Raw genomic sequence first — 27891 nt, 5'->3', positions numbered from 1 at the left:
CGCTGTAACCAAGGTGTACACCACTACGCCTTATGTAGAAAATCTTCTACACCAACCATGACCACTGGAGAGAATTCTACGAATTCTACTGCAGTGCAATATTGCAAAGTGCATCACGAAGTGAATGTACTTGCTACTGAATCAGGCAATAATACTACTTTGCCTACAGCTCAACTTAAACTAATAAACCGAAGATCTAGAATTAACACTAGGGGTCTTTTTGACCAAGGCTCACAGAAAACCTTCATTACACAACAGTTGGTAGATGAGTTAAATTTAAAACCTGCCAAAAGTGTGAGGTTAAATATTTCTGGTTTCTTGTCAAATAGTGGACCTCGTGACTACAAGGTAGTTAAAGTATTAGTAAGACTGGGATCTTCTACTAGTCCAATCCAAGCGGTAGTAGTGGATAAGATTCCTACAGACCTGCAGGTCACAGGATTAGCTCGCACTGCGAGACACCTTAAACGAAACCGCATGAGGCTAGCAGATTATAAAATAAATTCTGACTGCCTCACAGATATTGGAATACTAATAGGCGCAGATCATTATTACAAGTTTATAACTGGATGCACTAGGCAACATGGTATGAATTTGTTGTCGTCCGCAGGAGGCAAATTGCTCACAGGACCAGTGCTTTTCAGACAAGGTCCAGCGTCCACAAACCAACAATCCAATAATGTAATTGTGGCGTGACTAGGCTTAGAACAGTCACCACTACGCTTCAGGGAAATATCTGAGGATATTGAGTCTGACCCACCAATACATCGTTTGTGGGATTTAGACACCTTAGGCATCATCCCTGAGCAACCAAGTCCTGATGATACGTGGACTTACCAGCAATATCTGGATACAGTTGTCTACTCAAATAAACAATACTGAGTAAGACTCCCATGGAAGTTGGATCATCCACAACTTCCAGTGAATTATTTTATGGCAGCCTCACAATTGCAGTCTCAATTAACACGACTGCAGAAGCAGCCAGACAAACTAAACATGTATCATCAACTTATCCAACAACAACTTAACCATAAGTTCATTGAAGTTGTTGAACACGATGACCGAAAAACAGGTCATTATTTACCTCACCACGCTGTGGTGAAAGACTCATTGACAACACCTATTCGTATTGTCTTTAACTGCAGTGCTAAAGTAAAGCCAAGCAGTGTGTCTTTAAATGAATGTCTCCAAACGGGACCTAGCCTAACACAAAGGCTACATGATGTGTTGATACGATTTCGCACAGGCATTTTTGCCTATACAGCTGATATCAGCAAAGCCTTTCTCCGAGTAGGGTTACAGGAGGAAGATCGTGACTACACAAAATTCCTCTGGTTTAAGGATCCACTGGATCCTAACAGTGAAATAATCACCTATCATTTTGCCTCAGTATTATTTGGAGCTACGTCCTCACCGTTTCTTTTGCAAGCAACATTAGACACGCATTTGAGGAAATCAAACAGCCCTTATAAGGCAGACATTAGCGACAACTTATATGTCGACAATTTCCAGGGGACAACTAATGATCAAGCTGATCTGGTAGAAATCTACCATGAGGCTAACCGTGAACTGTTAGGAGCCAATATGCCACTACAGTCATGGGCCTCAAATAATAAACTGCTTAACCAGGTAATCGAGAAAGAATTTTCAGATTATCAGGTACCCAGTCAATTAAAGGTTCTAGGCGTGGAATGGAACACCAACACTGACGAGATGAATGTCAAGTCAGTGCAAATTGATAATTCAACCCTTACCATGAGAACACTGCTCTCATTTGTCAGTCAACCATTTGACCCTTTAGGCCTACTTAGTCCTATAATAATAAGGGGCAAACTCCTAATGCAGGAGTGCTGGCAAAACCATATGGGATGGGATGATCCGTTATCAAGTGAGTTACAAGCCAAATGGCAAATACTCTCAACGGATTTTAATCAGTTAGGCGTTTTGAAATTTCCTCGTAATGCTTCAGGACCAAACTTACCCACCAATTTGCACGTTTTTTGCGATGTTTCTGGCAAAGCATATGGCGCAGTAGCCTATTTAGTTAACAGTGCACAATCAATTCTGCTCACATCTAAAGCAAGAGTTGCTCCCATTAAGAAGAGATCTTTACCTCAGATGGAGTTGACTGCATTGCTAGTGGGAGTAAGATTAGCCCATTGCTTGGCAAAAACACTCAATAATATCCACTTTGGTGAGATTGTAGTGTGGTCAAACAACGAAGCAGTCTTACAATGGGTAAGAAACAATAACAACAAAACCCCTTACGTCAGTAATCGCGTCAGGGAGATTCATGATTTATCTGCTGGATATAAATTTAGACATGTTCCTACTAAGGACAATCCTGCAGATTATCTATCTCGAGGATTAATATTAAAACAACTTGTCAAGTCTTCGCTGTGGTTCAATGGACCTTCATGGCTTGTTGGTGGTCAGTGGCCCAAACAAAAGCCACAAGTCATAGTGACCAATATCACCACTCCCATGAAAGAACCAGAACCTCAACGAATATTAGCCATTGATCCTCATCATTATTCTAACTTAAGCAAATTGTTACGAGTGACTGCACACGTGTTTGATTTCCTTGCTAAGGTAGGAATTCGACATAAATTTCCCAATCCTATCCTCTACTGGATCAAACGTGCACAACAAGAGACATATGGAAGTGAATATGAAAATCTTCCAGATAAATTAACTAAGTCTCTAGGTATCTGGTATGATGCCAACACTCATAACATACTACGATGTGGAGGACGTTTGCTACATGCAAAAATTGATTTGGACACCAAGAATCCAATTCTTCTACCTCGTCACCACATCATAACTAAACTTCTTGTCTTACACCACCATCAATATGGTACATTACATGGTGGAGTTTTAGATACTCTCACCGATCTTAGACAAAAGTACTGGCTTCCTCAAGGTCGTCAGACTGTTAAGACAATTATCAAATCTTGTGTAATCTGTAAGAGATACGACGCTAGAGTATGTCCTTACCCAGGACCTCCACTAATCCCAGAAGAACGAGTGGTTCATCTTCGTCCTTTCGAAACCACTGGTGTTGATTATACAGGAGCCTTACTCCTCACTGGTAACCCAGATAATATACCAGTGAAGGCGTACATTTGTCTCTTTACGTGTGCTACAACCAGAGGCGTACACTTAGAGGTCACTCCAGACATGAGTGCTGAGGCCTTCATTCAAGCTTTCCACAGATTTGCTGCCCGCCGATCGTGTCCTAAATTAATGATATCGGACAACGGTTCTAATTTTGTGGCAGGAGAAAGTTGTTTGCGAGAAGTCTGGAACCACTCAGAAGTACAGTCAGTCCTACGGAGACGACAATGTCACTGGAAATTCATAGCACCGAGAGCCCCTTGGCAAGGTGGGTTCTATGAGCGAATGGTAGGCACAGTCAAGAAGTGTCTAAGGAAAACTTTACACCGACAAAAGGTCAGTTACACAGAACTCCAAACTATTGTTGTGGAAATCGAGGCGCGAGTCAATAACCGCCCAATAACCTACCTGTCTGATGATTTCACCCAGAGAGAACCTCTGAGCCCCTCACACTCGATCCATGGAGGTCTACTGAGCCCTCTCATCCCTTTAGCCGAAGAGGACCCTGTAGACCCGTCACATGTGACCAGAGGAGACTTGGTGGAAAGCTACCAGCATCTTTCTAGAGTTATTAACAGGTGGAATGAGGTGTGGACTCGAGAGTACCTCACAGCTCTACAAGAGTACCACTACGGAGCTTCGAGTCCTTATAATAAAGTGCAATTAAAACCAGGAGACCTAGTACTAGTCGACAGTGATGGACCAGAGTGGTCAGAGTGGCCTATAGGTAAAATTGTTACCATTCATCCAGATCGACAAGGTGTCCTGAGAGTAGTTAAAGTTTTGTGCCGAGGCAACACTACTCTAAAAACTTTAGAGAAGCTGGTTCCCCTTGAACTGACTGAGCAAGAAGCAAGAATATCAGCCAGATCCAGTTTCTCAATTAATTTCCGAGGGTAATAATTCTGATCCTCCAAGCAACCGCCCCACTAGAGCTGCTGCTCAACAATGTAGGCGGAATTTGCAAGCCTATTACAACTCTGAACAAGAGTAATTTCCTTCACTTCCCACTTAGATATCTATGATGATACTACGATGTGATATCACGTAACAAACCATTACACGTCACAATGACCCAGGAAATCCCATCGTAGTAGATTCTGTTAGTTTAAATTGTGTGGGTTAAAATCTATAAATATTGTGTAGGCTATAAGCAACATGTTTCATTTGACATGTAAATAGCAAGACTCAAGTTCTTGTAAGTCCTTGATAAATCCGGGACGTTCATTATGTGTGTACTAACATACTAACATATTAACATACTAATGTACTAATCTTAATAACACTTCGGGATAGGTCAGTACTCCACAGTACACTACGACCCTAGGATCCTCGCCCCGGAGTTATGTTGGAAATTTCCAACACCGAATACAACACTGTTGTATTCTCATTAATTATTACTAACTCTACTAATTATTGTAGCAAGTAAAATTAACACCACGTAGAATTCTCATGTACTAATAATTTCATCTGTGCAGTAGGCTAGAATTCTCACGTCATCCAACGCCAGTATTGCGTCAGATTTCATTACAATGAACACATTATATCCAATGTATCTGAGAATTAAATTCGATTCTCTATATCTAAGGCATTCTGTGTGATAATTAATTACAGATAAATTGACTTCCAACTAAGAGCCGAATAGAGCGTTAGAGTCATAGCGATTATCGAGTAATAAAAGTTAACGTCACGAGTGAATGCCATGGGGAGACATTAATTTCTCTCCCTTATACGTTTACTATCACTAAATTGGCAAATAATAATATTTCCCTCTTCTAAATAATAAACCCGTCCAGTCTCCAACATTTCAAGCATAAATGCGAGAAATACTAATATTCATGACAATAATTTGTTTAATGAACGCGGGACGCGGCGTGGGGTGAGGAGGAGCAAGCCAGTACACGTGGAGGGAAGCTCTGAGGCAGACCTACCCGTATCGTGCTCACGAGGAGACGCCATTGCCCAGCCATCAGGGTAGACGTTATCCATCCTCAGATGAAAGTCGCCACTGTGAGGGGTGAACAACCTTGCAGATAATATCTTCAACTGGTGCTGGTGTAACATAAGGAACCTTTTTAATCTGGTTCCTGACTACACGTGACCGGCCAGTGAAGCGCGCCATTATCCAGGATAGGCTGAAGCCAGAGCCTGGGGACGCGAATTTCGGCAATCTTAAAACTTATACAGTGCCCATATTAGCTAAGTATCTTCTCTTTATTTGATGCATCTGGTAAAGTGTAGTGTAGTAGCTGGGTGATTGACCGTGACGATGCATGATAACACCAAACCACAGGTGATTACCTATTATCACCTGTAACTCTTAATTTCTTGAATATAGAGATTCGGTAGTTTAATTAGTTGCTACTGTAAATATTTGTCTTGCAGCACGTGAGAAGAATTCTCCCTGCCGCCTTCTCCCATGTTAATCCATCCTATTCGTCAGCCAGCCGAGCCCAGGGGATTAGAGGAAGCGTCGTGGCTTACATAAAGGAATCTTCTTTAAGCTAAGATTTATTTGTATTTATTCATGAAATTTCTGAATTAATTACATGCAGAATTCCTTTGGTTTAACATGTGTTTATTGTGACTATCATTACTATACTTATAATCTATGTTCCCATTCATGGTAATGACATTAGTTTCACTATAATTCATAGGATTAGCTTATTATAATTTGGATTAGTGAACGAACCACACTAGTTCCTGGACGTACTGACTTCCAGTAATAACCCCCCAATGTAGGTGTTTGCGGGTTTGATTCATTTAATTATACAGCCCATTAATTATTTCTATGATCATATTCTCTAGTATTTTATCCATAGTTACTGGTTTCATCTAGGAATTATCTAATGATCAGAAATTCTCAGTTTCCCTCTTTACTATAAAAGCGGGTGGTCCTTCGTAATTTAATTTACTGCATTAATATTTAAATAATCAGACTCAAGCCCCAAATGTCCCACAAGTAGCACCAGCACCAGCAGCACCATCAGCAGCACAATCAGTACCAGCACCAGCACCAGCAGGACAAACACCAGCAGCACCAGCAGGCGCACCAGCACCAGCAGCGCCAGAATATGCAGCACCAGCACCAGCAGCACCAGAACATGCAGCACCATCACCAGCAGCACCAGCAACAGCAGCAGCACCACCAACACCTGCATCAGCACCACTAGCACCAGCAGCATCAGCGCCAGCAGCACCAGCATCAGCAGCACTAGCAGCGGCACAAGCGGCACCAGCAGCACCAGCAGGAGCACCAGCACCACCAGCACCAGCACCACCAGCACCAGCACCACCAGCACCAGCACCACCAGCACCAGTACCACCAGCACCACAAACACCAGCATCAGCAAACACAACAGCACAAGCAACACCAGCACCAGCACCAGCAGCACCAACACAGCACTATCACCAGCAGTAGCACCAGCACCAGCAGCAGCAGCACCAGCACCAGTACCAGCACCAGCAGCACCACCCTGCACCAGCACCAGCAGCACCAGCACCAACACAGCACTATCACCAGCAGTAGCACCAGCAGCAGCAGCAGCAGCACCAGCACAAGCAGAACCAGCATCAGCACCAGCACCAGCAGCACCAGCACCTACAGCACTAGCAGCTCCACCAGCAGCACCAGCAGTAGCACCAGCACAAGAAGCAGCACCAGCACCAGCACCAGTACCAGCACCATCACCTGCATTAGCACCAGTACCAGCACCAGCAGCAACAGCACCAGAAGCAGCACCAGCAGCACTAGCACCTATAGCAACAGCTGTACCAGTAGCACCAGCAGCAGCAGCACCAGCCCCTGCAGCAGCACCAGCACCAACATAACCAGCACCAGCAGCACCAGCAGCTCCAGCAGCCGCACCAGCACCAGCAGTGCCAGAAGATGCAGCACCAGCACCAGCAACAGCAACACCAGCATCAGCACCTGCAGCACCATCACCAGCACCATCACCAGCAGCACCAGCAACAGCAGCAGCACCACCAGCACCAGCAGCACCAGCACGAGAACCAGCAGCACTAGAACCACAAGCACCAGCAGCACCACCAGCACCAGCAGCACCACCAGCACTAGCAGCATCAGCACCAGCAGCACCGGCACCAGCAGCAACTAGCAGCGGAACCAGCAGCACCAGCAGAAGCACCAGCACCAGCACCAGCCGCACAAGCACCAACAGCACCAGCACCAACAGCAGCACAAGCAACACCAGCACCAGCACCACCACCAGCAGCACAAGCACCAGCACCATGACCAGCTGTAGCACAAACACCAGCACCAGCATCAGCAACAGCATCAGCACTAGCAGCACCAGCCGCACCAGCACCAACACCAGCAGCACCAACACCAGCAGCACCAGCACAAGCAGCATAAGCAAAAGCACCAGCACCAGCCGCACCAGCACCAGCACCAACACCAGCAGCACCAACACCAGTAGCACCAGCCGCACCAGCACCAAAACCAGCAGCACCAACACCAGCAGCACCAACACCAGCAGCACCAACACGAGCAGCACCAACACCAGCAGCACCAACACCAGCAGCACCAGCTGCACCAGCACCAACACCAGCAGCACCAACACCACCAGCACCAACACCAGCAGCACCAACACCAGCAGCACCAACACCAGCAGCACCAGCACCAACACCAGCAGCACCAGCACCAGTACCAGCAGCATCATCATCACCAGCACCAGCTCCAGCACCCGCAGCACAAGCAGCACCATCACCAGCACCCACAGTAACCAGCAGCACCAACACCAGCAGCTCCAGCATCACCAGCACCAGCATCACCAGCACCAGCATCACCAGCACCAGCAGCACCAGCACCAGAAGCAGCACCAGCACCAGAAGCAGCACCAGCACCAGCACCAGCACCAGCACCAGCACCAGAAGCAGCACCAGCACCAGCAGCACCAGCACCAGAAGCAGCACCAGCACCAGAAGCAGCACCAGCATCACCAGCACCAGCAGCACCAGCACCAGAAGCAGCACCAGCACCAGCACCAGCAGCACCAGCACCAGAAGCAGCACCAGCTGCATCAGCAGCACCAGCACGAGCAGCATCAGCACCAGCAGCACCATCATCAGCAGCACTAGCAGCGGCACAAGCAGCACCAGCACCACCTGCACCAGGACCACCACCACCACCACCACCAGCACCACCAGCACCAGCACCAGCAGCACCAGCACAATCACCAGCTGTAAGACAAACACCAGCACCAGCAGCCCCAGCACCAGCAGCACCAGCTGTAACACAAACACCAGCACCAGCAGCACCAGCACCAGCACCAGGAGCCCCAGCACTAGGAGCAGCACCAGCACTACCAGCAGCACCAGCACCACCAGCACCAGCACCAGTAACAGCAGCCCCATCACCACCACCAGCACCAACAGCACCAGCACCACGAGCACCAGTAGCACCAGCACCACCAGCACCAGCACCACCAGCACCAGCACCAACAGCAACACAAGCAACACCAGCACCTCTAGCACCAGCTCCAGCACCAGCAGCAGCACCAGCAGCACCAGCACTAGCAGCAGCCATGCACCAGCAGCCATACACCAGCAGCAGCACCATCAGCACCAGCAACAGCACCAGCACCAGCACCAGGAGCACCAAAAGCAGCAGCACCAGCTCCAGCACCAGCAGCAGCACCAGCAGCACCAGCACTAGCAGCAGCCATACACCAGCAGCCATACACCAGCAGCAGCAACATCAACACCAGCACCAGCAGCAAAAGCAGCACCAGCAGCAGCACTAGCAGCACCAGCACCAACACCAGCAGCACCATCATCACCAGCACCAGTACCAGCACCAGCAGCTCCACCAGCACCAGCACCAGCAGCACCAGCACCAGCAGCACCAGCATCACCAGCACTAGCAGCACCAGCACCAGCAGCGCCAGCAGCAGCACCAGCAGCACCAGCACCAGCACCAGCAGCACCAGCAACAGCACCAGTACCAGCAGCACCAGCAGCAGCACCAACAACCCCAGCACCATCACCAACAGTAGCACTAGCACCATCACCAGCACAAGCAACACCAGCACCAGCACAAGCACCACCAGCACCATCATTAGCAGTAGCATCAGCACCAGAAACAGCCGCACCAGCACCAATACCAGCACCAGAAGCACCACCTGCACCAGCACAAGCAGCACCAGCACCAGCAGCACCAGCACCATCATTAGCAGTAGCATCAGCACCAGAAACAGCCGCACCAGCACCAATACCAGCACCAGTAGCACCACCTGCACCAGCACAAGCAGCACCAGCACCAGCAGCACCAGCACCAGCACCAGCAGCACTAGCAGCTGCACCAGCAGCACCAGCAATATCAGCAGCACCTACACCAGCTGCACCAGCAGCAACACCAGCACCAGCAGCACCATCAACAGCACCAGTACCAGCACCAGCACCAGCAGCACAACCAACACCAGCAGCACAACCAGCACCAGCACCACCACCAGCACCAGCACAAGCAGCACCAGCACCAGTAACAGCAGCCCCATCACCACCACCAGCACCAACAACACCAGCACCACCAGCACCACCAGCACCAGTAGCACCAGCACCACCAGCAGTACCAGCACCACCAGCACCAGCACCAACAGCAGCACAAGCAACACCAGCACCTCCAGCACCAGCTCCAGCACCAGCACCAGCACCAGCAGCACCAGCACTAGCAGCAGCCATACACCAGCAGCCATACACCAGCAGCAGCACCATCAGCACCAGCAACAGCACCAGCACCAGCACCAGGAGCACCAAAAGCAGCAGCACCAGCTCCAGCACTAGCAGCAGCATCAGCAGCACCAGCACTAGCAGCACCAGCACTAGCAGCAGCCATACACCAGCACCCATACACCAGCAGCAGCACCATCAGCACCAGCAACAGCACCAGCACCAGCAGCAAAAGCAGCCCCAGCACCAGCACTAGCAGCACCAGCACCAACACCAGCAGCACCATCATCACCAGCACCAGTACCAGCACCAGCAGCTCCACCAGCACCAGCACCAGCAGCACCAGCACCAGCATCACCAGTATCACCAGCACTAGCAGCACCAGCACCAGCAGCGCCAGCAGCAGCACCAGCAGCACCAGCACCAGCACCAGCAGCACCAGCAACAGCACCAGTACCAGCAGCACCAGCATCAGCACCAACAACCCCAGCACCATCACCAACAGTAGCACTAGCACCATCACCAGCACAAGCAACACTAGCACCACCACCAGCAGCACCAGTACCAGCACCATGACCAGCTGTAGCACAAACACCAGCACCAGCACCAGCATCAGCAACAGCATCAGCACTAGCAGCACCAGCCGCACCAGCACCAACACCAGCAGCACCAGCACCAGCAGCACCAGCACAAGCAGCATAAGCACCAGCACCAGCACCAGCCGCACCAGCACCAGCAGTAGCACCAGCACCAGCACCAGCAGCACCAGCACCAGCACCAGCCGCACCAGCACCAACACCAGCAGCACCAGCACCAGCAGCACCAGCACAAGCAGCATAAGCACCAGCACCAGCACCAGCCGCACCAGCACCAGCAGTAGCACCAACACCAGCACCAGCAGCACAAGCAGCACCAGCACCAGCACCAGCCGCACCAGCAGCCACACCAGCAGCCGCACCAGCACCAGCAGCACCAGAAGAAGCAGCACCAGCACCAGAACCAGCAGCAGGACCTGCAGCACCAGCTCCAGCACCCGCAGCACCAGCACAAGCAGCACCATCACCAGCACCCACAGTAACCAGCAGCACCAGCACCAGCAGCTCCAGCATCACCAGCACCAGCATAACCAGCACCAGCAGCACCAGCACCAGAAGCAGCACCAGCTGCATCAGCAGCACCAGCTGCATCAGCAGCACCAGCACGAGCAGCATCAGCACAAGCAGCACCATCATCAGCAGCACCAGCAGTGGCAGAAGCAGCACCAGCAGCACCAGCACAATCACCAGCTGCAAGACAAACACCAGCACCAGCAGCACCAGCACCAGCAGCCCCAACACCAGCAGCACCAGCTGTAAGACAAACACCAGCACCAGCAGCACCAGCACCAGCAGCACCAGCACCAGCACCAGGAGCCCCAGCACTAAGAGCAGCACCAGCACTACCAGCAGCACCAGCACCAGCACCAGTAACAGCAGCCCCATCACCACCACCAGCACCAACAGCACCAGCACCACCAGCACCACCAGCACCAGTAGCACCAGCACCACCAGCAGTACCAGCACCACCAGCACCAGCACCAACAGCAACACAAGCAACACCAGCACCTCCAGCACCAGCTCCAGCACCAGCAGCAGCACCAGCAGCACCAGAACTAGCAGCAGCCATACACCAGCAGCACCAGCACTAGCAGCAGCACCATCAGCACCAGCAACAGCACCAGCACCAGGAGCACCAAAAGCAGCAGCACCAGCTCCAGCACCAGCAGCAGCACCAGCAGCACCAGCACTAGCAGCAGCCATACACCAGCAGCCATACACCAGCAGCAGCAACATCAACACCAGCAACAGCACCAGCACCAGCAGCAAAAAGCAGCACCAGCACCAGCACTAGCAGCACCAGCACCAACACCAGCAGCACCATCATCACCAGCACCAGTACCAGCACCAGCAGCTCCACCAGCACCAGCACTAGCAGCACCAGCACCAGCAGCGCCAGCTGCAGCACCAGCAGCACCAGCACCAGCAGCACCAGCAACAGCACCAGTACCAGCAGCACCAGCAGCAGCACCAACAACCCCAGCACCATCACCAACAGTAGCACTAGCACCATCACCAGCACAAGCAACACCAGCACCAGCACAAGCACCACCAGCACCATCATTAACAGTAGCATCAGCACCAGAAACAGCCGCACCAGCACCAATACCAGCACCAGTAGCACCACCTGCACCAGCACAAGCAGCACCAGCACCAGCAGCACCAGCACCAGCACCAGCAGCACTAGCAGCTGCACCAGCAGCACCAGCAACATCAGCAGCACCTGCACCAGCTGCACCAGCAGCAACACCAGCACCAGCAGCAACACCAGCACCAGCCCCAGCACCAGTAACAGCAGCACCATCACCAGCACCTGCAGCACCTGCACCAGCAGCACCAGCACCAGCACCAGCACCAGCAGCACCAGCAACAGCACAAGTAACAACAGCACTAGCCTCAGCACTAGCACCAGCACCAGCACCAGCTTAAGCAACACCAGCACCAGCACCAGAAGCACCAGCACCAGCAACAGCAGCACCAGCACCATCACCAGCAGTAGCACCAGCAACAGCAGCACCAGCACCAATACCAGCACCAGCAGCACCACCCTGCACCAGCACCAGCACCAGTTGCACCAGCAGCAGCAGCACCAGCACCAGTTGCACCAGCAGCAGCTGCACCAGCACCAGTAGCATTAGCAGCAACACCAGCACCAGTAGCATTAGCAGCAACACCAGCATCAGCACCAGCAGCACCAACACCAGCACCAGCACCATCACCTGCAATAGCACCAGCACCAGTACCAGCAGCACCAGCAGCACCAGCACCACCAGCACCAGCACCAGCAACAGCAGCACCAGCACCAGTACCAGCACCAGTAGCACCAGCAGTCCAAGCACCAGCACCAGCAGCACCAGCACCAGCACCAGCACCAGCAGTCCAAGCACCAGCACCAGCAGCAGCACCAGGAACACCAGCACCAGCAGCACCACCAGCAGCAACCGCACCAGCACCAGCAGCACCAACAGCAGCAGCACCAGCTCTAACACCAGCACCAGCAGCACCAGCAGTACCAGCACCAGCACCAGCAGCACAAGCTCCAGCAGCACCAGCACCATCACCTGCAATAGCACCAGCACCAGTACCAGCAGCACCAGCAGCACCAGCACCACCAGCACCAGCACCAGCAACAGCAGCACCAGCACCAGTACCAGCACCAGTAGCACCAGCACCAGCAGCACCAGCACCAGCACCAGCACCAGCAGTCCAAGCACCAGCACCAGCAGCAGCACCAGGAACACCAGCACCAGCAGCACCACCAGCAGCAACCGCACCAGCACCAGCAGCACCAACAGCAGCAGCACAAGCTCTAACACCAGCACCAGCAGCACCAGCAGTACCAGCACCAGCACCAGCAGCACAAGCTCCAGCAGCACCAGCAGGCGCACCAGCACCAGCAGCACCAGCAGGCGCACCAGCACCAGCAGGGCCAGAATATGCAGCACGAGCACCAGCAGCACCTGAATATGCAGCACCAGCCTCAACACCAGCACCAGCAGCACCAGCACCAGCACCACTAGCACCAGCAGCATCAGCGCCAGCAGCACCAGCATCAGCAGCACTAACAGCGGAACCAGCAGCACCAACAGTAGCACCAGCACCACCTGCACCAGCACCAGCAGCACCACCAGCACCAGCACCAGCACAATCACCAGCTGTAACACAAACACCAGCACAAGCAGCACCAGCACCAGCACCAGTACCAGCAGCACCATCACCACCAGTACCAGTACCAACACCAGTACCAGCACCAGCAGCTCCACCAGCACCTGCACCAGCAGCGCCAGCCCCGACCGCACCAGCATCACCAGCACTAGCAGCAACAGCACCAGCAGCGCCAGCAGCAGCACCAGCAGGACCAGCAGCACCAGCAGCACCAGCAACAGCACCAGTACCAGCAGCACCACCAGCACCATTACCAGCAGTAGCACTAGCACCATCACCAGCACCACCAGCACCATCACCAGCAGTAGCACTAGCACCATCACCAGCACAAGCAACACCAGCACCAGCATCAGCACAAGCACCACCAGCACCATTACCAGCACCAACTCCAGCACCAGCAGCACCAGCACAAGCACTAGCAACAGCAGCACCACCTGCACCAGCACAAGCAGCACCAGCACCAGCAGCACCAGCACCAGCACCAGCAGCACTAGCAGCTTCACCAGCAGCACCAACAGCACCTGCACCAGCTGCACCAGCAGCACCAGCAGCACCTGCACCAGCTGCACCAGCAGCAACACCAGCACCAGCAGCACCATCAACAGCACCAGTACCAGCACCAGCACCAGCAGCACAACCAACACCAGCAGCACAACCAGCACCAGCACCACCACCAGCACCAGCACAAGCAGCACCAGCACCAGTAACAGCAGCCCCATCACCACCACCAGCATCAACAACACCAGCACCACCAGCACCACCAGCACCAGTAGCACCAGCACCACCAGCAGTACCAGCACCACCAGTACCAGCACCAACAGCAGCACAAGCAACACCAGCACCTCCAGCACCAGCTCCAGCACCAGCAGCAGCACCAGCAGCACCAGCACTAGCAGCAGCCATACATCAGCAGCCATACACCAGCAGCAGCACCATCAGCACCAGCAACAGCACCAGCACCAGCACCAGCACCAGGAGCACCAAAAGCAGCAGCACCAGCTCCAGCACCAGCAGCAGCATCAGCAGCACCAGCACTAGCAGCAGCCATACACCAGCAGCCATACACCAGCAGCAGCAACATCAACACCAGCAACAGCACCAGCACCAGCTGCAAAAGCAGCACCAGCACCAGCACTAGCAGCACCAGCACCAACACCAGCAGCACTATCATCACCAGCACCAGTACCAGCACCAGCAGCTCCACCAGCACCAGCACCAGCAGCACCAGCACCAGCAGCACCAGTATCACCAGCACTAGCAGCACCAGCACCAGCAGCGCCAGCAGCAGCACCAGCAGCACCAGCAGCACCAGCACCAGCAGCACCAGCAACAGCACCAGTACCAGCAGCACCAGCAGCAGCACCAACAACCCCAGCACCATCACCAACAGTAGCACTAGCACCATCACCAGCACAAGCAACACCAGCACCAGCACCACCACCAGCAGCACCAGCACCAGCACCAGCACCATGACCAGCTGTAGCACAAACACCAGCACCAGTACCAGCATCAGCAGCAGAATCAGCACTAGCCGCACCAGCCGCACCAGCACCAACACCATCAGCACCAGCACCAGCAGCACCGGCACAAGCAGCATAAGCACCAGCACCAGCACCAGCCGCACCAGCACCAGCAGTAGCACCAGCACCAGCACCAGCAGCACCAGCACCAGCACCAGCCGCACCAGCAGCCACACCAGCAGCCGCACCAGCACCAGCAGCACCAGAAGAAGCAGCACCAGCACCAAAACCAGCTGCAGGACCTGCAGCACCAGCACCAACACCAGCAGCACCAGCACCAACACCAGCAGCACCAGCACCAGTACCAGCAGCATCATCACCACCAGCACCAGCTCCAGCACCCGCAGCACCAGCACAAGTAGCACCATCACCAGCACCCACAGTAACCAGCAGCACCAGCACCAGCACCAGCAGCTCCAGCATCACCAGCACCAGCATCACCAGCACCAGCAGCACCAGCACCAGAAGCAGCACCAGCACCAGCACCAGCAGCACCAGCACCAAAAGCAGCACCAGCTGCATCAGCAGCACCAGCACGAGCAGCATCAGCACAAGCAGCACCATCATCAGCAGCACTAGCAGCGGCACAAGCAGCACCAGCACCACCTGCACCAGCACCAGCACCACCACCACCACCAGCACCACCAGCACCAGCACCAGCAGCACCAGCACAATCACCAGCTGTAAGACAAACACCAGCACCAGCAGCACCAGTACCAGCAGCCCCAGCACCAGCAGCCCCAGCTGTAACACAAACACCAGCACCAGCAGCACCAGCACCAGCACCTGGAGCCCCAGCACTAAGAGCAGCACCAGCACTACCAGCAGCACCAGCACCACCAGCACCAGCACCAGTAAGAGCAGCCCCATCACCACCACCAGCACCAACAGCACCAGCACCACCAGCACCACCAGCACTAGTAGCACCAGCACCACCAGCAGTACCAGCACCACCAGCACCAGCACCAACAGCAATACAAGCAACACCAGCACCTCCAGCACCAGCTCCAGCACCAGCAGCAGCACCAGCAGCACCAGCACTAGCAGCAGCCATACACCAGCAGCACCAGCACTAGCAGCAGCCATACACCAGCAGCCATACACCAGCAGCAGCACCATCAGCACCAGCAACAGCACCAGCACCAGGAGCACCAAAAGCAGCAGCACCAGCTCCAGCACCAGCAGCAGCACCAGCAGCACCAGCACTAGCAGCAGCCATACACCAGCAGCCATACACCAGCAGCAGCAACATCAACACCAGCAACAGCACCAGCACCAGCAGCAAAAGCAGCACCAGCACCAGCACTAGCACCACCAGCACCAACACCAGCAGCACCATCATCACCAGCACCAGTACCAGCACCAGCAGCTCCACCAGCACCAGCACCAGCAGCACCAGCACCAGCAGCAGCAGCACCAGCACCAGCAGCACCAGCATCACCAGCACTAGCAGCACCAGCACCAGCAGCGCCAGCAGCAGCACCAGCAGCACCAGCACCAGCACCAGCAGCACCAGCAACAGCACCAGTACCAGCAGCACCAGCAGCAGCACCAACAACCCCAGCACCATCACCAACAGTAGCACTAGCACCATCACCAGCACAAGCAACACCAGCACCAGCACAAGCACCACCAGCACCATCATTAGCAGTAGCATCAGCACCAGAAACAGCCGCACCAGCACCAATACCAGCACCAGAAGCACCACCTGCACCAGCACAAGCAGCACCAGCACCAGCAGCACCAGCACCAGCACCAGCAGCACTAGCAGCTGCACCAGCAGCACCAGCAACATCAGCAGCACCTGCACCAGCTGCACCAGCAGCAACAACAGCACCGGCACCAGTAACAGCAGCACCATCACCAGCACCCGCAGCACCAGCACCAGCAGCACCAGCACCAGCAGCACCAGCAACAGCACAAGTACCAACAGCACTAGCCTCAGCACTAGCACCAGCACCAGCACCAGCTTAAGCAACACCAGCACCAGCACCAGAAGCACCAGCACCAGCACAGCACCATCACCAGCAGTAGCACCAGCACCAGCAACAGCAGCACCAGCACCAATACCAGCACCAGCAGCACCACCCTGCACCAGCACCAGCACCAGTTGCACCAGCACCAGTAGCATTAGCAGCAACACCAGCACCAGTAGCATTAGCAGCAACACCAGCATCAGCACCAGCAGCACCAACACCAGCACCAGCACCATCACCTGCAATAGCACCAGCACCAGTACCAGCGGCACCAGCAGCACCAGCACCACCAGCACCAGCACCAGCAACAGCAGCACCAGCACCAGCAACAGCAGCACCAGCACCAGTACCAGCACCAGTAGCACCAGCAGTCCAAGCACCAGCACCAGCACCAGCACCAGCACCAGCAGTCCAAGCACCAGCACCAGCAGCAGCACCAGCAACACCAGCACCAGCAGCACCATCAGCAGCAACCGCACCAGCACCAGAAGCACCAACAGCAGCAGCACCAGCTCTAACACCAGCACCAGCAGCACCAGCAGTACCAGCACCAGCACCAGCAGCACAAGCTCCAGCAGCACCAGCAGCACAAGCTCCAGCAGCACCAGCAGGCGCACCAGCACCAGCAGCACCAGCAGGCGCACCAGCACCTGCAGGGCCAGAATATGCAGCACGAGCACCAGCAGCACCTGAAGATGCAGCACCAGCCTCAACACCAGCACCAGCAGCACCTGCACCAGCACCACTAGCACCAGCAGCATCAGCGCCAGCAGCACCAGCATCAGCAGCACTAACAGCGGAACCAGCAGCACCAACAGTAGCACCAGCACCACCTGCACCAGCACCACCTGCACCAGCACCAGCAGCACCACCAGCACCAGCACCAGCACAATCACCAGCTGTAACACAAACACCAGCACAATCACCAGCTGTAACACAAACACCAGCACAAGCAGCACCAGCACCAGCACCAGTACCAGCAGCACCATCACCACCAGTACCAGTGCCAGCACCAGTACCAGCACCAGCAGCTCCACCAGCACCTGCACCAGCAGCGCCTGCCCCGACAGCACCAGCATCACCAGCACTAGCAGCAACAGCACCAGCAGCGCCAGCAGCAGCACCAGCAGGACCAGCAGCACCAGCAGCACCCGCAACAGCACCAGTACCAGCAGCACCACCTGCACCATTACCAGCAGTAGCACTAGCACCATCACCAGCACCACCAGCACCATCACCAGCAGTAGCACTAGCACCATCACCAGCACAAGCAACACCAGCACCAGCACCAGCTCCATCACCAGCAGCACCAGCACAAGCACTAGCAACAGCAGCACCACCTGCACCAGCACAAGCAGCACCAGCACCAGCAGCACCAGGACCAGCACCAGCAGCACTAGCAGCTTCACCAGCAGCACCAACAGCACCTGCACCAGCTGCACCAGCAGCACCAGCAGCACCTGCACCAGCTGCACCAGCAGCAACACCAGCAAAAGCAGCACCATCAACAGCACCAGTACCAGCACCAGCACCAGGAGCACTACCAACACCAGCAGCACAACCAGCACCAGCACCACCACCAGCACCAGCACAAGCAGCACCAGTAACTGCAGCCCCATTACCACCACCAGCACCAACAACACCAGCACCACCAGCACCACCAGCACCAGTAGCACCAGCACCACCAGCAGTACCAGCACCACCAGCACCAGCACCAACTGCAGCACCAGCACCAGCACCTCCAGCACCAGCTCCAGCACCAGCAGCCATACACCAACAGCAGCGCCATCAGCACCAGCAACAGCACCAGCACCAGCACCAGGAGCACCAAAAGCAGCAGCACCAGCTCCAGCACCAGCAGCAGCATCAGCAGCACCAGCACTAGCAGCAGCCATACACCAGCAGCCATACACCAGCAGCAGCAACATCAACACCAGCAACAGCACCAGCACCAGCAGCAAAAGCAGCACCAGCACCAGCACTAGCAGCACCAGCACCAACACCAGCAGCACCATCATCACCAGCACCAGTACCAGCACCAGCAGCTCCACCAGCACCAGCACCAGCAGCACCAGCACCAGCAGCACCAGCATCACCAGCACTAGCAGCACCAGCACCAGCAGCGCCAGCAGCAGCACCAGCAGCACCAGCACCAGCACCAGCAGCACCAGCAACAGCACCAGTACCAGCAGCACCAGCAGCAGCACCAACAACCCCAGCACCATCACCAACAGTAGCACTAGCACCATCACCAGCACAAGCAACACCAGCACCAGCACAAGCACCACCAGCACCATCATTAGCAGTAGCATCAGCACCAGAAACAGCCGCACCAGCACCAATACCAGCACCAGAAGCACCACCTGCACCAGCACAAGCAGCACCAGCACCAGCAGCACCAGCACCAGCAGCACTAGCAGCTGCACCAGCAGCACCAGCAACATCAGCAGCACCTGCACCAGCTGCACCAGCAGCAACACCAGCACCAGCACCATCACCAGTAACAGCAGCACCATCACCAGCACCCGCAGCACCAGCGCCAGAAGCACCAGCACCAGCACCAGCAGCACCAGCAACAGCACAAGTACCAACAGCACTAGCCTCAGCACTAGCACCAGCACCAGCACCAGGTTAAGCAACACCAGCACCAGCATCAGAAGCACCAGCAGCAGCACAGCACCATCACCAGTTGTAGCACCAGCACCAGCAACAGCAGCACCAGCACCAATACCAGCACCAGCAGCACCACCCTGCACCAGCACCAGCACCAGTTGCACCAGCAGCAGCAGCACCAGCACCAGTAGCATTAGCATCAACACCAGCACCAGTAGCATTAGCAGCAACACCAGCATCAGCACCAGCAGCACCAACACCAGCACCAGCACCATCACCTGCAATAGCACCAGCACCAGTACCAGCAGCACCAGCAGCACCAGCACCACCAGCACCAGCACCAGTACCAGCACCAGTAGCACCAGCAGTCCAAGCACCAGCACCAGCAGCACCAGCACCAGCAGCACCAGCAGTCCAAGCACGAGCACCAGCAGCAGCACCAGCAACACCAGCACCAGCAGCAGCACCAGCAGCAACCGCACCAGCACCAGCAGCACCAACAGCAGCAGCACCAGCTCTAACACCAGCACCAGCAGCACCAGCAGTACCAGCCCCAGCACCAGCAGCACAAGCTCCAGCAGCACCAGCAGGCGCACCAGCACCAGCAGCACCAGCAGCACAAGCTCCAGCAGCACCAGCAGGCGCACCAGCACCAGCAGAGCCAGAATATGCAGCACGAGCACCAGCAGCACCTGAAGATGCAGCACCAGCATCAGCAGCACCAGCCTCAACACCAGCACCAGCAGCACCAGCACCAGCACCACTAGCACCAGCAGCATCAGCGCCAGCAGCACCAGCATCAGCAGCACTAACAGCGGAACCAGCAGCACCAACAGTAGCACCAGCACCTCCTGCACCAGCACCAGCAGCACCACCAGCACCAGCACCAGCACAATCACCAGCTGTAACACAAACACCAGCACAATCACCAGCTGTAACACAAACACCAGCACAAGCAGCACCAGCACCAGCACCAGTACCAGCAGCACCATCACCACCAGTACCAGTACCAGCACCAGTACCAGCACCAGCAGCTCCACTAGCACCTGCATTAGCTGCACCAGCAGCAACACCAGCACCAGCAGCACCATCAACAGCACCAGTACCAGCACCAGCACCAGCAGCACAACCAGCACCAGCAGCACAACCAGCACCAGCACCACCACCAGCACCAGCACAAGCAGCACCAGCACCCGCACCCGCAGCACCAGCACCAGCAGCACCAGTAACAGCACCAGTACCAACAGCACCAGTCTCAGCACTAGCACCAGCACCACTACCAGCACCAGTCTCAGCACTAGCACCAGCACCACCACCAGCACCAGCATAAGCAACACCAGCACCAGCACCAGCAACACCAGCACCAGCTCAACACCATCACCAGCAGTAGCACCAGCACCAGCAACAGCAGCACCAGCACCAGTTCCAGCACCAGCAGGACCACCCTGCACCAGCACCAGCACAAGCAGCACCAGCACCAGCACCAGCAGCACCAGCACTTGCAGCACTAGCAGCTCCACCAGCAGCACAAGCAGCAGCAGCACCAGCACCAGCAGCATTATCAGCCACACTAGCACCAGCACTAGCTCCAGCAGCACCAACACCAGCACCAGCAGCACTAGCACCTGCAGCAACAGCAGCACCAGTAGCACGAGCACCAGCTGCACCAGCCCCTGCAGCAGCACTAGCAGCAGCAGCGGAACCAGCAGCACCAACAGTAGCACCAGCACCACCAGCACCAGCTCCAGCATCAGCAATATGGAGCACCATCACCAACACCATCAGCACCAGCACCAGCAGCACCAGCTCCAGCAGCACCAGAATATGCATCACTAGCACCAACATCAGCAGCACCAGTAGCACCAGCACCAGCAGCAACACAAGCAGATTAAGCACCAGCACCAGCAGCACTAGCACTAGCACCAGCAGCACCAGCACCAGCACTAGCAGCACCAGCACTAGCAGCACCAGCAGCAACAGCACCAGCACCAGCAGCACAAGCTCCAGCAGCACCAGCAGGCGCACCAGCACCAGCAGCACCAGCAGGCGCACCAGCACCAGCAGGGCCAGAATATGCAGCACGAGCACCAGCAGCACCTGAAGATGCAGCACCAGCCTCAACACCAGCAGCACCTTCACCAGCACCATCACCAGCAGCACCAGCAACAGCAACAGCACCACCAACACCAGCACCAGCAGCATCAGCACCAGCACCACTAGCACCAGCAGCATGAGCGCCTGCAGCACCAGCATCAGCAGCACTAGCAGCGGAACAAGCAGCAACAACAGTAGCACCAGCACCACCAGCACCAGCACAACCAGCACCACCAGAATCCAGCACCAGCAACAACAACAGCACAAGCAACACCAGCACCAGCATCAGCACCAGCATTAGCACCAGCAGCACCAGCACCAGCACCAGCACAATCACCAGCTGTAACACAAACACCAGCGCAAGCAGCACCAGCACCAGCAGCTCCACCAGCACCTGCACCAGCAGCGCCAGCACCGACAGCACCAGCATCACCCGCACTAGCAGCAACAGCACCAGCAGCGCCAGCAGCAGCACCAGCACCAGCACCAGCAGCACCAGCAACAGCACCAGTACCAGCAGCACCAGCACCAACAACACCTGCACCAGCACCAGTAGCACCAGCACCACCAACAGCAGCACAGCACCAGCACCAGCAGTACCACCAGTACCAGCACAAGCAGCACCAGCACCTGCAGCCGCAGCACCAGCACAATCAGCACCAGTAACTGCACTAGTACCAACAGCACCAGTCTCAGCACTAGCACCAGCACCAGCACCAGCATAAGCAACACCAGCACCAGCACCAGCAGCACCAGTACCAGCACAACACCATCACCAGCAGTAGCACCAGCACCAGCAACAGCAGCACCAGCACCAATTCCAGCACCAGCAGGACCACCCTGCACCAGCACCAGCACAAGCAGCACCAGCAGCACGAGCACCTGCAGCACTAGCAGCTCCACCAGCAGCACTAGCACCAGAAGCATTATCAGCCACACCAGCACCAGCACCAGCAGCACCAACACCAGCAGCACTAGCACCTGCAGCAACAGCAGCACCAGCACAAGCAGCACCAGCCCCTGCAGCAGCACTAGCATCAGCACCACCAGCAATAGCACCAGCACCAGGAGCACCAGCAACAGTAACACCAGCAGCCGCACCAGCACCAGCACAAGCAGCACCATCAACCGTACCAGCACCAGCAGCACCAGAATAAGCATCACTTGCACCAACATCAGCAGCACCAGTAGCACCAGCACCAGCAGCAACACAAGCAGCTTAAGCATCAGCACCAGCAGCACTAGCACTAACACCAGCAGCACCAGCATCAGCACCAGCACTATCACCATCAGTAGCAACAGCACCAGCACCAGCAGCACCAGCACCAGAAGCAGCACCAGCTGCATTAGCAGCGCCAGCACTAGCAGCACAAGCAGCAACAGCAGCACCAGTAGCACCAGCTCCAGCAGCACTAGTACCACCAGCAACAGCAGCACCAACACCAGCAGCACCAGCACCAGCAGCACCAGCATCAGCACCAGCACTATTACCAGCAGTAGCAACAGCACCAGCACCAGCAGCACCAGCACCAGAAGCAGCACCAGCTGCATCAGCAGCACCAGCAGCACAAGCAGCAACAGCAGCACCAGTACCACCAGCAACAGCAGCACCAACACCAGCAGCACCAGCACCAGCAGCACCAACAGCCGCACCAGCAGCACCAGCACCAGCAGTACCAGCAGCAGCAGCAGCACCAGCACCAGCAGCATTAGCAGCCACATCAGCACCAGCACCACCAACACCAGCACCAGCACCAGCGCCATCACCTGCATTAGCACCAGCACCAGCACCAGCAACACTAGCACCAGAAGCAGCACCAGCAGCACTAGCACCTATAGCAACAGATGCACCAGTAGCACCAGCAGCAGCAGCACCAGCCCCTGCAGTAGCACCAGCAGCAGCAGCACCAGCCCCTGCAGTAGCACCACAGCAGCAGCACCAGCACCAGCAGAACCAGCACCAGCCGCTCCTGCAGCCACACCAGCACTAGCAGTGCCAGAAGATGCAGCACCAGCACCAGCGGAACATGCAGCTTCAGCATCAGCAACACCAGCATCAGCACCAGCAGCACCATGACCAGCACCATGACTAGCAGCACCAGCAACAGCAGCAGCACCAACAGCACCAGCACCAGCAGCACCAGCACGAGAACCAGCAGCACTAGAACCACCAGCACCAGCAGCACCACCAGCACCAGCTCAAGCAGCACCAGCATCAGCGCCAGCGGCCCCAGCACTAGCAGCACCGGCACCAGCAGCAACTAGCAGCGGAACCAGCAGCACCAGCAGAAGCACCAGCACCACCGGCACCAGCAGCACCAACACCAGCACCACCAGCACCACCTGCACCAACAGCAGCTCAAGCAACACCAGCACCAGCACCAGCCCCAGCACCATGACCGGCTGTAGCACAAACACCAGCACCAGCAGCACCAGCAGCACCAGCAGCACCAGCAGCACAAGCAGCATAAGCACCAGCCCCAGCAGCACCAGCTCTAGCAGCACCAGCACCAGCACCAGTACCAGCAGCACCAGTTCCAGCAGCAGCACCAGTTCCAGCAGCAGCACCAGCAGCACCAGCAATAGCAGCACCAGCAACAGCACTAGCAGCACCAGTTCCAGCAGCACCAGCACCAGAACCAGCAGAAGCACCAGCACCAGCAGCACCAGCATCACGAGTACCAGCTGCACCAGCACAAGCAGCGCCAGGAGCAGCACAAGCAACCAGCACCTGCAGCACCAACAACGGCACCAGCATCAGCAGCACTATCACCAGCACCAGCACTATCACCAGCAGCACCAACACCAGCAGCACCAGCACCAGCACCAGCAGCACCAGCCGCACCAGCAGCCGCCCCAGCAGCCGCACCAGCATCAGCAGCACCAAAAGAAGCAGCACCAGCATCAGCACCAGAACCAGCAGCAGGACCTGCAGCACCAGCAGCTGGCCCTGCAGCACCAGCAGCACCAACACCAGCAGCAACAGCACCAGTACCAGCAGCATCATCACCACCAGCACCAGCTCCAGCATCCGCAGCACCAGCACAAGCAGCAGCATCACCATCACCCACAGTAACCAGGAGCACCAGCACCAGAAGCTCACGCATCACCAGCACCAGGAGCACCAGCAACAGTAACACCAGCAGCCGCACCAGCACCAGCACCAACAGCACCAGAATATGCAGCACCAGCACCAACACCATCAGCACCAGCACCAGCAGCACCAGCACCAGCAGCACCAGCACTAGCACCAGCAGCACCAGCACCAGCAGCACCAGCACCAGCACCAGCAGCACCATCAACCGTACCAGCACCAGCAGCACCAGAATAAGCATCACTTGCACCAACATCAGCAGCACCAGTAGCACCAGCACCAGCAGCAACACAAGCAGCTTAAGCACTAGCACCAGCAGCACTAGCACTAGCACCAGCAGCACCAGCACCAGCATCAGCACCAGCACTATCACCATCAGTAGCAACAGCACCAGCACCAGCAGCACCTGCACCAGAAACAGCACCAGCACTAGCCGCACTATCAGCAACAGCAGCACCAGTAGCACCAGCTCCAGCAGCACCAGTACCACCAGCAGCAGCAGCACCAACACCAGCAGCACCAGCACCAGCAGCACCAGCACCAGCAGCACCAGCACCAACACCAACAGCACCAGCACCACCAGCACCAGCAGCACCAGCACCAGCAGCACCAGCAACAGCACCAGCACCAGCAGCACCAGCCCTGCACCAGCACTATCACTACCACCACCAGCACCATCACCAGCAGTAGCACAAGCACCAGAACCAGCAGCACCATCACCATCTTCAGCAGTAGCACCTGCACCAGCACCAACATCAGCAGCACCAGCAGTACCAGCACCAGCACCAGCAGGAAAAACACCAGCAGCACGAGCAGGCGCACCAGCACCAGCAGCGCCAGAATATGCAGCACCAGCACCAGCAACACCAGAAGATGCAGCACCAGCATCAGCAGCACCAGCCTCAGCACCAGCAGCACCATCACCAGCACCACCAGCAACAGCAGCAGCACCACCAGCATCAGCACCAGCACCACCATCAGCACCAGCACCAACAGCCCTACCAGCACCCCCAGCACCAGTACCAACAGCAGCACAAACAACACCAGCACCAGCAGCACCAGCTCCAGCACCAGCAGCAGCATCAGCAGCACCAGTACCTGCACCAGCAGCACTAGCACCAGCACCAGCAGCACCAGCAGCATCAGCGCCAGCAGCACCAGCACCTACAGCACTAGCAGCTCCACCAGCAGCACCAGCAGCAGCAGCAGCACCAGCACTAGCAGCATTAGCAGCCACATCAGCACCAACACCAGCACCAGCACCATCACCTGCATTAGCACCAGCACCAGCATCAGCAACACCAGCACCAGAAGCAGAACCAGCAGCACTAGCACCTATAGCAACAGCTGCACCAGTAGCACCAGCAGCACCAGCACCAGCAGAACCAGCACCAGCCGCTCCTGCAGCCGCACCAGCACCAGCAGTGCCAGAAGATGCAGCACCAGCACCAGCAGCACCAGCATCAGCACCAGCAGCACCATGACCAGCACCACCAGCACCCGTACCACCAGCACCAGCACCAGCAGCACCAGCACGAGAACCAGCAGCACTATAACCAGCAGCACAAGCAGCACCACCAGCACCAGCTTAAGCAGCACCAGCATCAGCACCAGTGGCACCAGCACTAGCCGCATCAGCACCAGCAGCACCGGCACTTGCAGCAACTAACAGCGGAACCAGCAGCACCAGCAGAAGCACCAGCACCACCGGCACCAGCAGCACCAACACCAGCACCACCAGCACCACCTGCACCAGCACCAACAGCAGCTCAAGCAACACCAGCACCAGCACCAGCCCCAGCAGCACCAGCACCATGACCAGCTGTAGCACAAGCAGCATAAGCACCAGCCCCAGTAGCACCAGCTCTAGCAGCACCAGCAGCACCAGTTCCAGCAGCAGCACCAGCAATAGCAGCACCAGCACCAGCAATAGCAGCAGCACCAGCACCAGCAGCACCAGCATCACGAGTACCAGCAGCACCAGCACAAGCAGCGTCAGGAGCAGCACAAGCAACCAGCACCTGCGGCACCAACAACGGCACCAGCATCAGCAGCACTATCACCAGCACCAGCACTATCACCAGCACCACCATCACCAGCAGTAGCACCAGGACCAGCACCAGAACCAGCAGCAGGACCTGCAGCACCAGCAGCACCAACACCAGCAGCACCAGCACCAGCAGCACCAGCCGCACCAGCAGCCGCCCCAGCAGCCGCACCAGCATCAGCAGCACCAGAAGAAGCAGCACCAGCATCAGCACCAGAACCAGCAGCAGGACCTGCAGCACCAGCAGCTGGCCCTGCAGCACCAGCAGCACCAACACCAGCAGCAACAGCACCAGCAGCACCAGCAACAGCACCAGCAGCACCAGCCCTGCACCATCACTATCACTAACACCACCAGCACCATCACCAGCAGTAGCACAAGCACCAGAACCAGCAGCACCATCATCATCTTCAGCAGTAGCACCAGCACCAGCACCATCATCAGCAGCACCAGCAGTACCAGCACCAGCACCAGCAGGAAAAACACCAGCAGCACCAGCAGGCGCACCAGCACCAGCAGCGCCAGAATATGCAGCACCAGCACCAGCAACACCAGAAGATGCAGCACCAGCATCAGCAGCACGAGCCTCAGCACCAGCAGCACCATCACCAGCACCATCACCAGCACCATCACCAGCACCATCACCAGCACCACCAGCAACAGCAGCAGCACCACCAGCATCAGCACCAGCACCACCATCAGCACCAGCAATAACAGCCCTACCAGCACCCCCAGCACCAGTACCAACAGCAGCACAAACAACACCAGCACCAGCAGCACCAGCTCCAGCACCAGCAGCAGCATCAGCAGCAGCATCAGCAGCACCAGTACCTGCACCAGCAGCACTAGCACCAGCACCAGCAGCACCAGCAGCATCAGCACCAGCAGCACCAGCACCTACAGCACTAGCAGCTCCACCAGCAGCACCAGCAGCAGCAGCAGCACCAGCACCAGCAGCATTAGCAGCCACATCAGCACCAAC

At 56.3% G+C, this 27891-nt stretch overlaps 1 protein-coding gene across 1 annotated transcript in view; it reads right to left on the bottom strand.

Moving 5' to 3' along the window:
- The window catches only part of LOC138359482 (NADH-ubiquinone oxidoreductase chain 5-like), a 73102-nt gene extending 46758 nt beyond the window's left edge, over positions 1-26344 (bottom strand). The window contains exons 1-7 of the mRNA XM_069318766.1: positions 26216-26344; positions 25077-25268; positions 21673-21912; positions 20271-20576; positions 17643-18242; positions 15518-15829; positions 13262-13999 (exon numbers count right to left, since the gene is read on the bottom strand). Coding sequence (XP_069174867.1) covers positions 13262-13999; positions 15518-15829; positions 17643-18242; positions 20271-20576; positions 21673-21912; positions 25077-25268; positions 26216-26344 — 2517 coding nt within the window. The remainder of the gene's footprint in view (positions 1-13261; positions 14000-15517; positions 15830-17642; positions 18243-20270; positions 20577-21672; positions 21913-25076; positions 25269-26215) is intronic.
- Between the last annotated feature and the right edge of the window lie 1547 nt (positions 26345-27891).

Source organism: Procambarus clarkii, chromosome 1 (assembly GCF_040958095.1).
Source record: "Procambarus clarkii isolate CNS0578487 chromosome 1, FALCON_Pclarkii_2.0, whole genome shotgun sequence".
NCBI lineage: Eukaryota > Metazoa > Arthropoda > Malacostraca > Decapoda > Cambaridae > Procambarus > Procambarus clarkii.
Note: the sequence above shows the minus strand (reverse complement) of the source record. Positions and strands in the feature narration are given on the sequence as shown.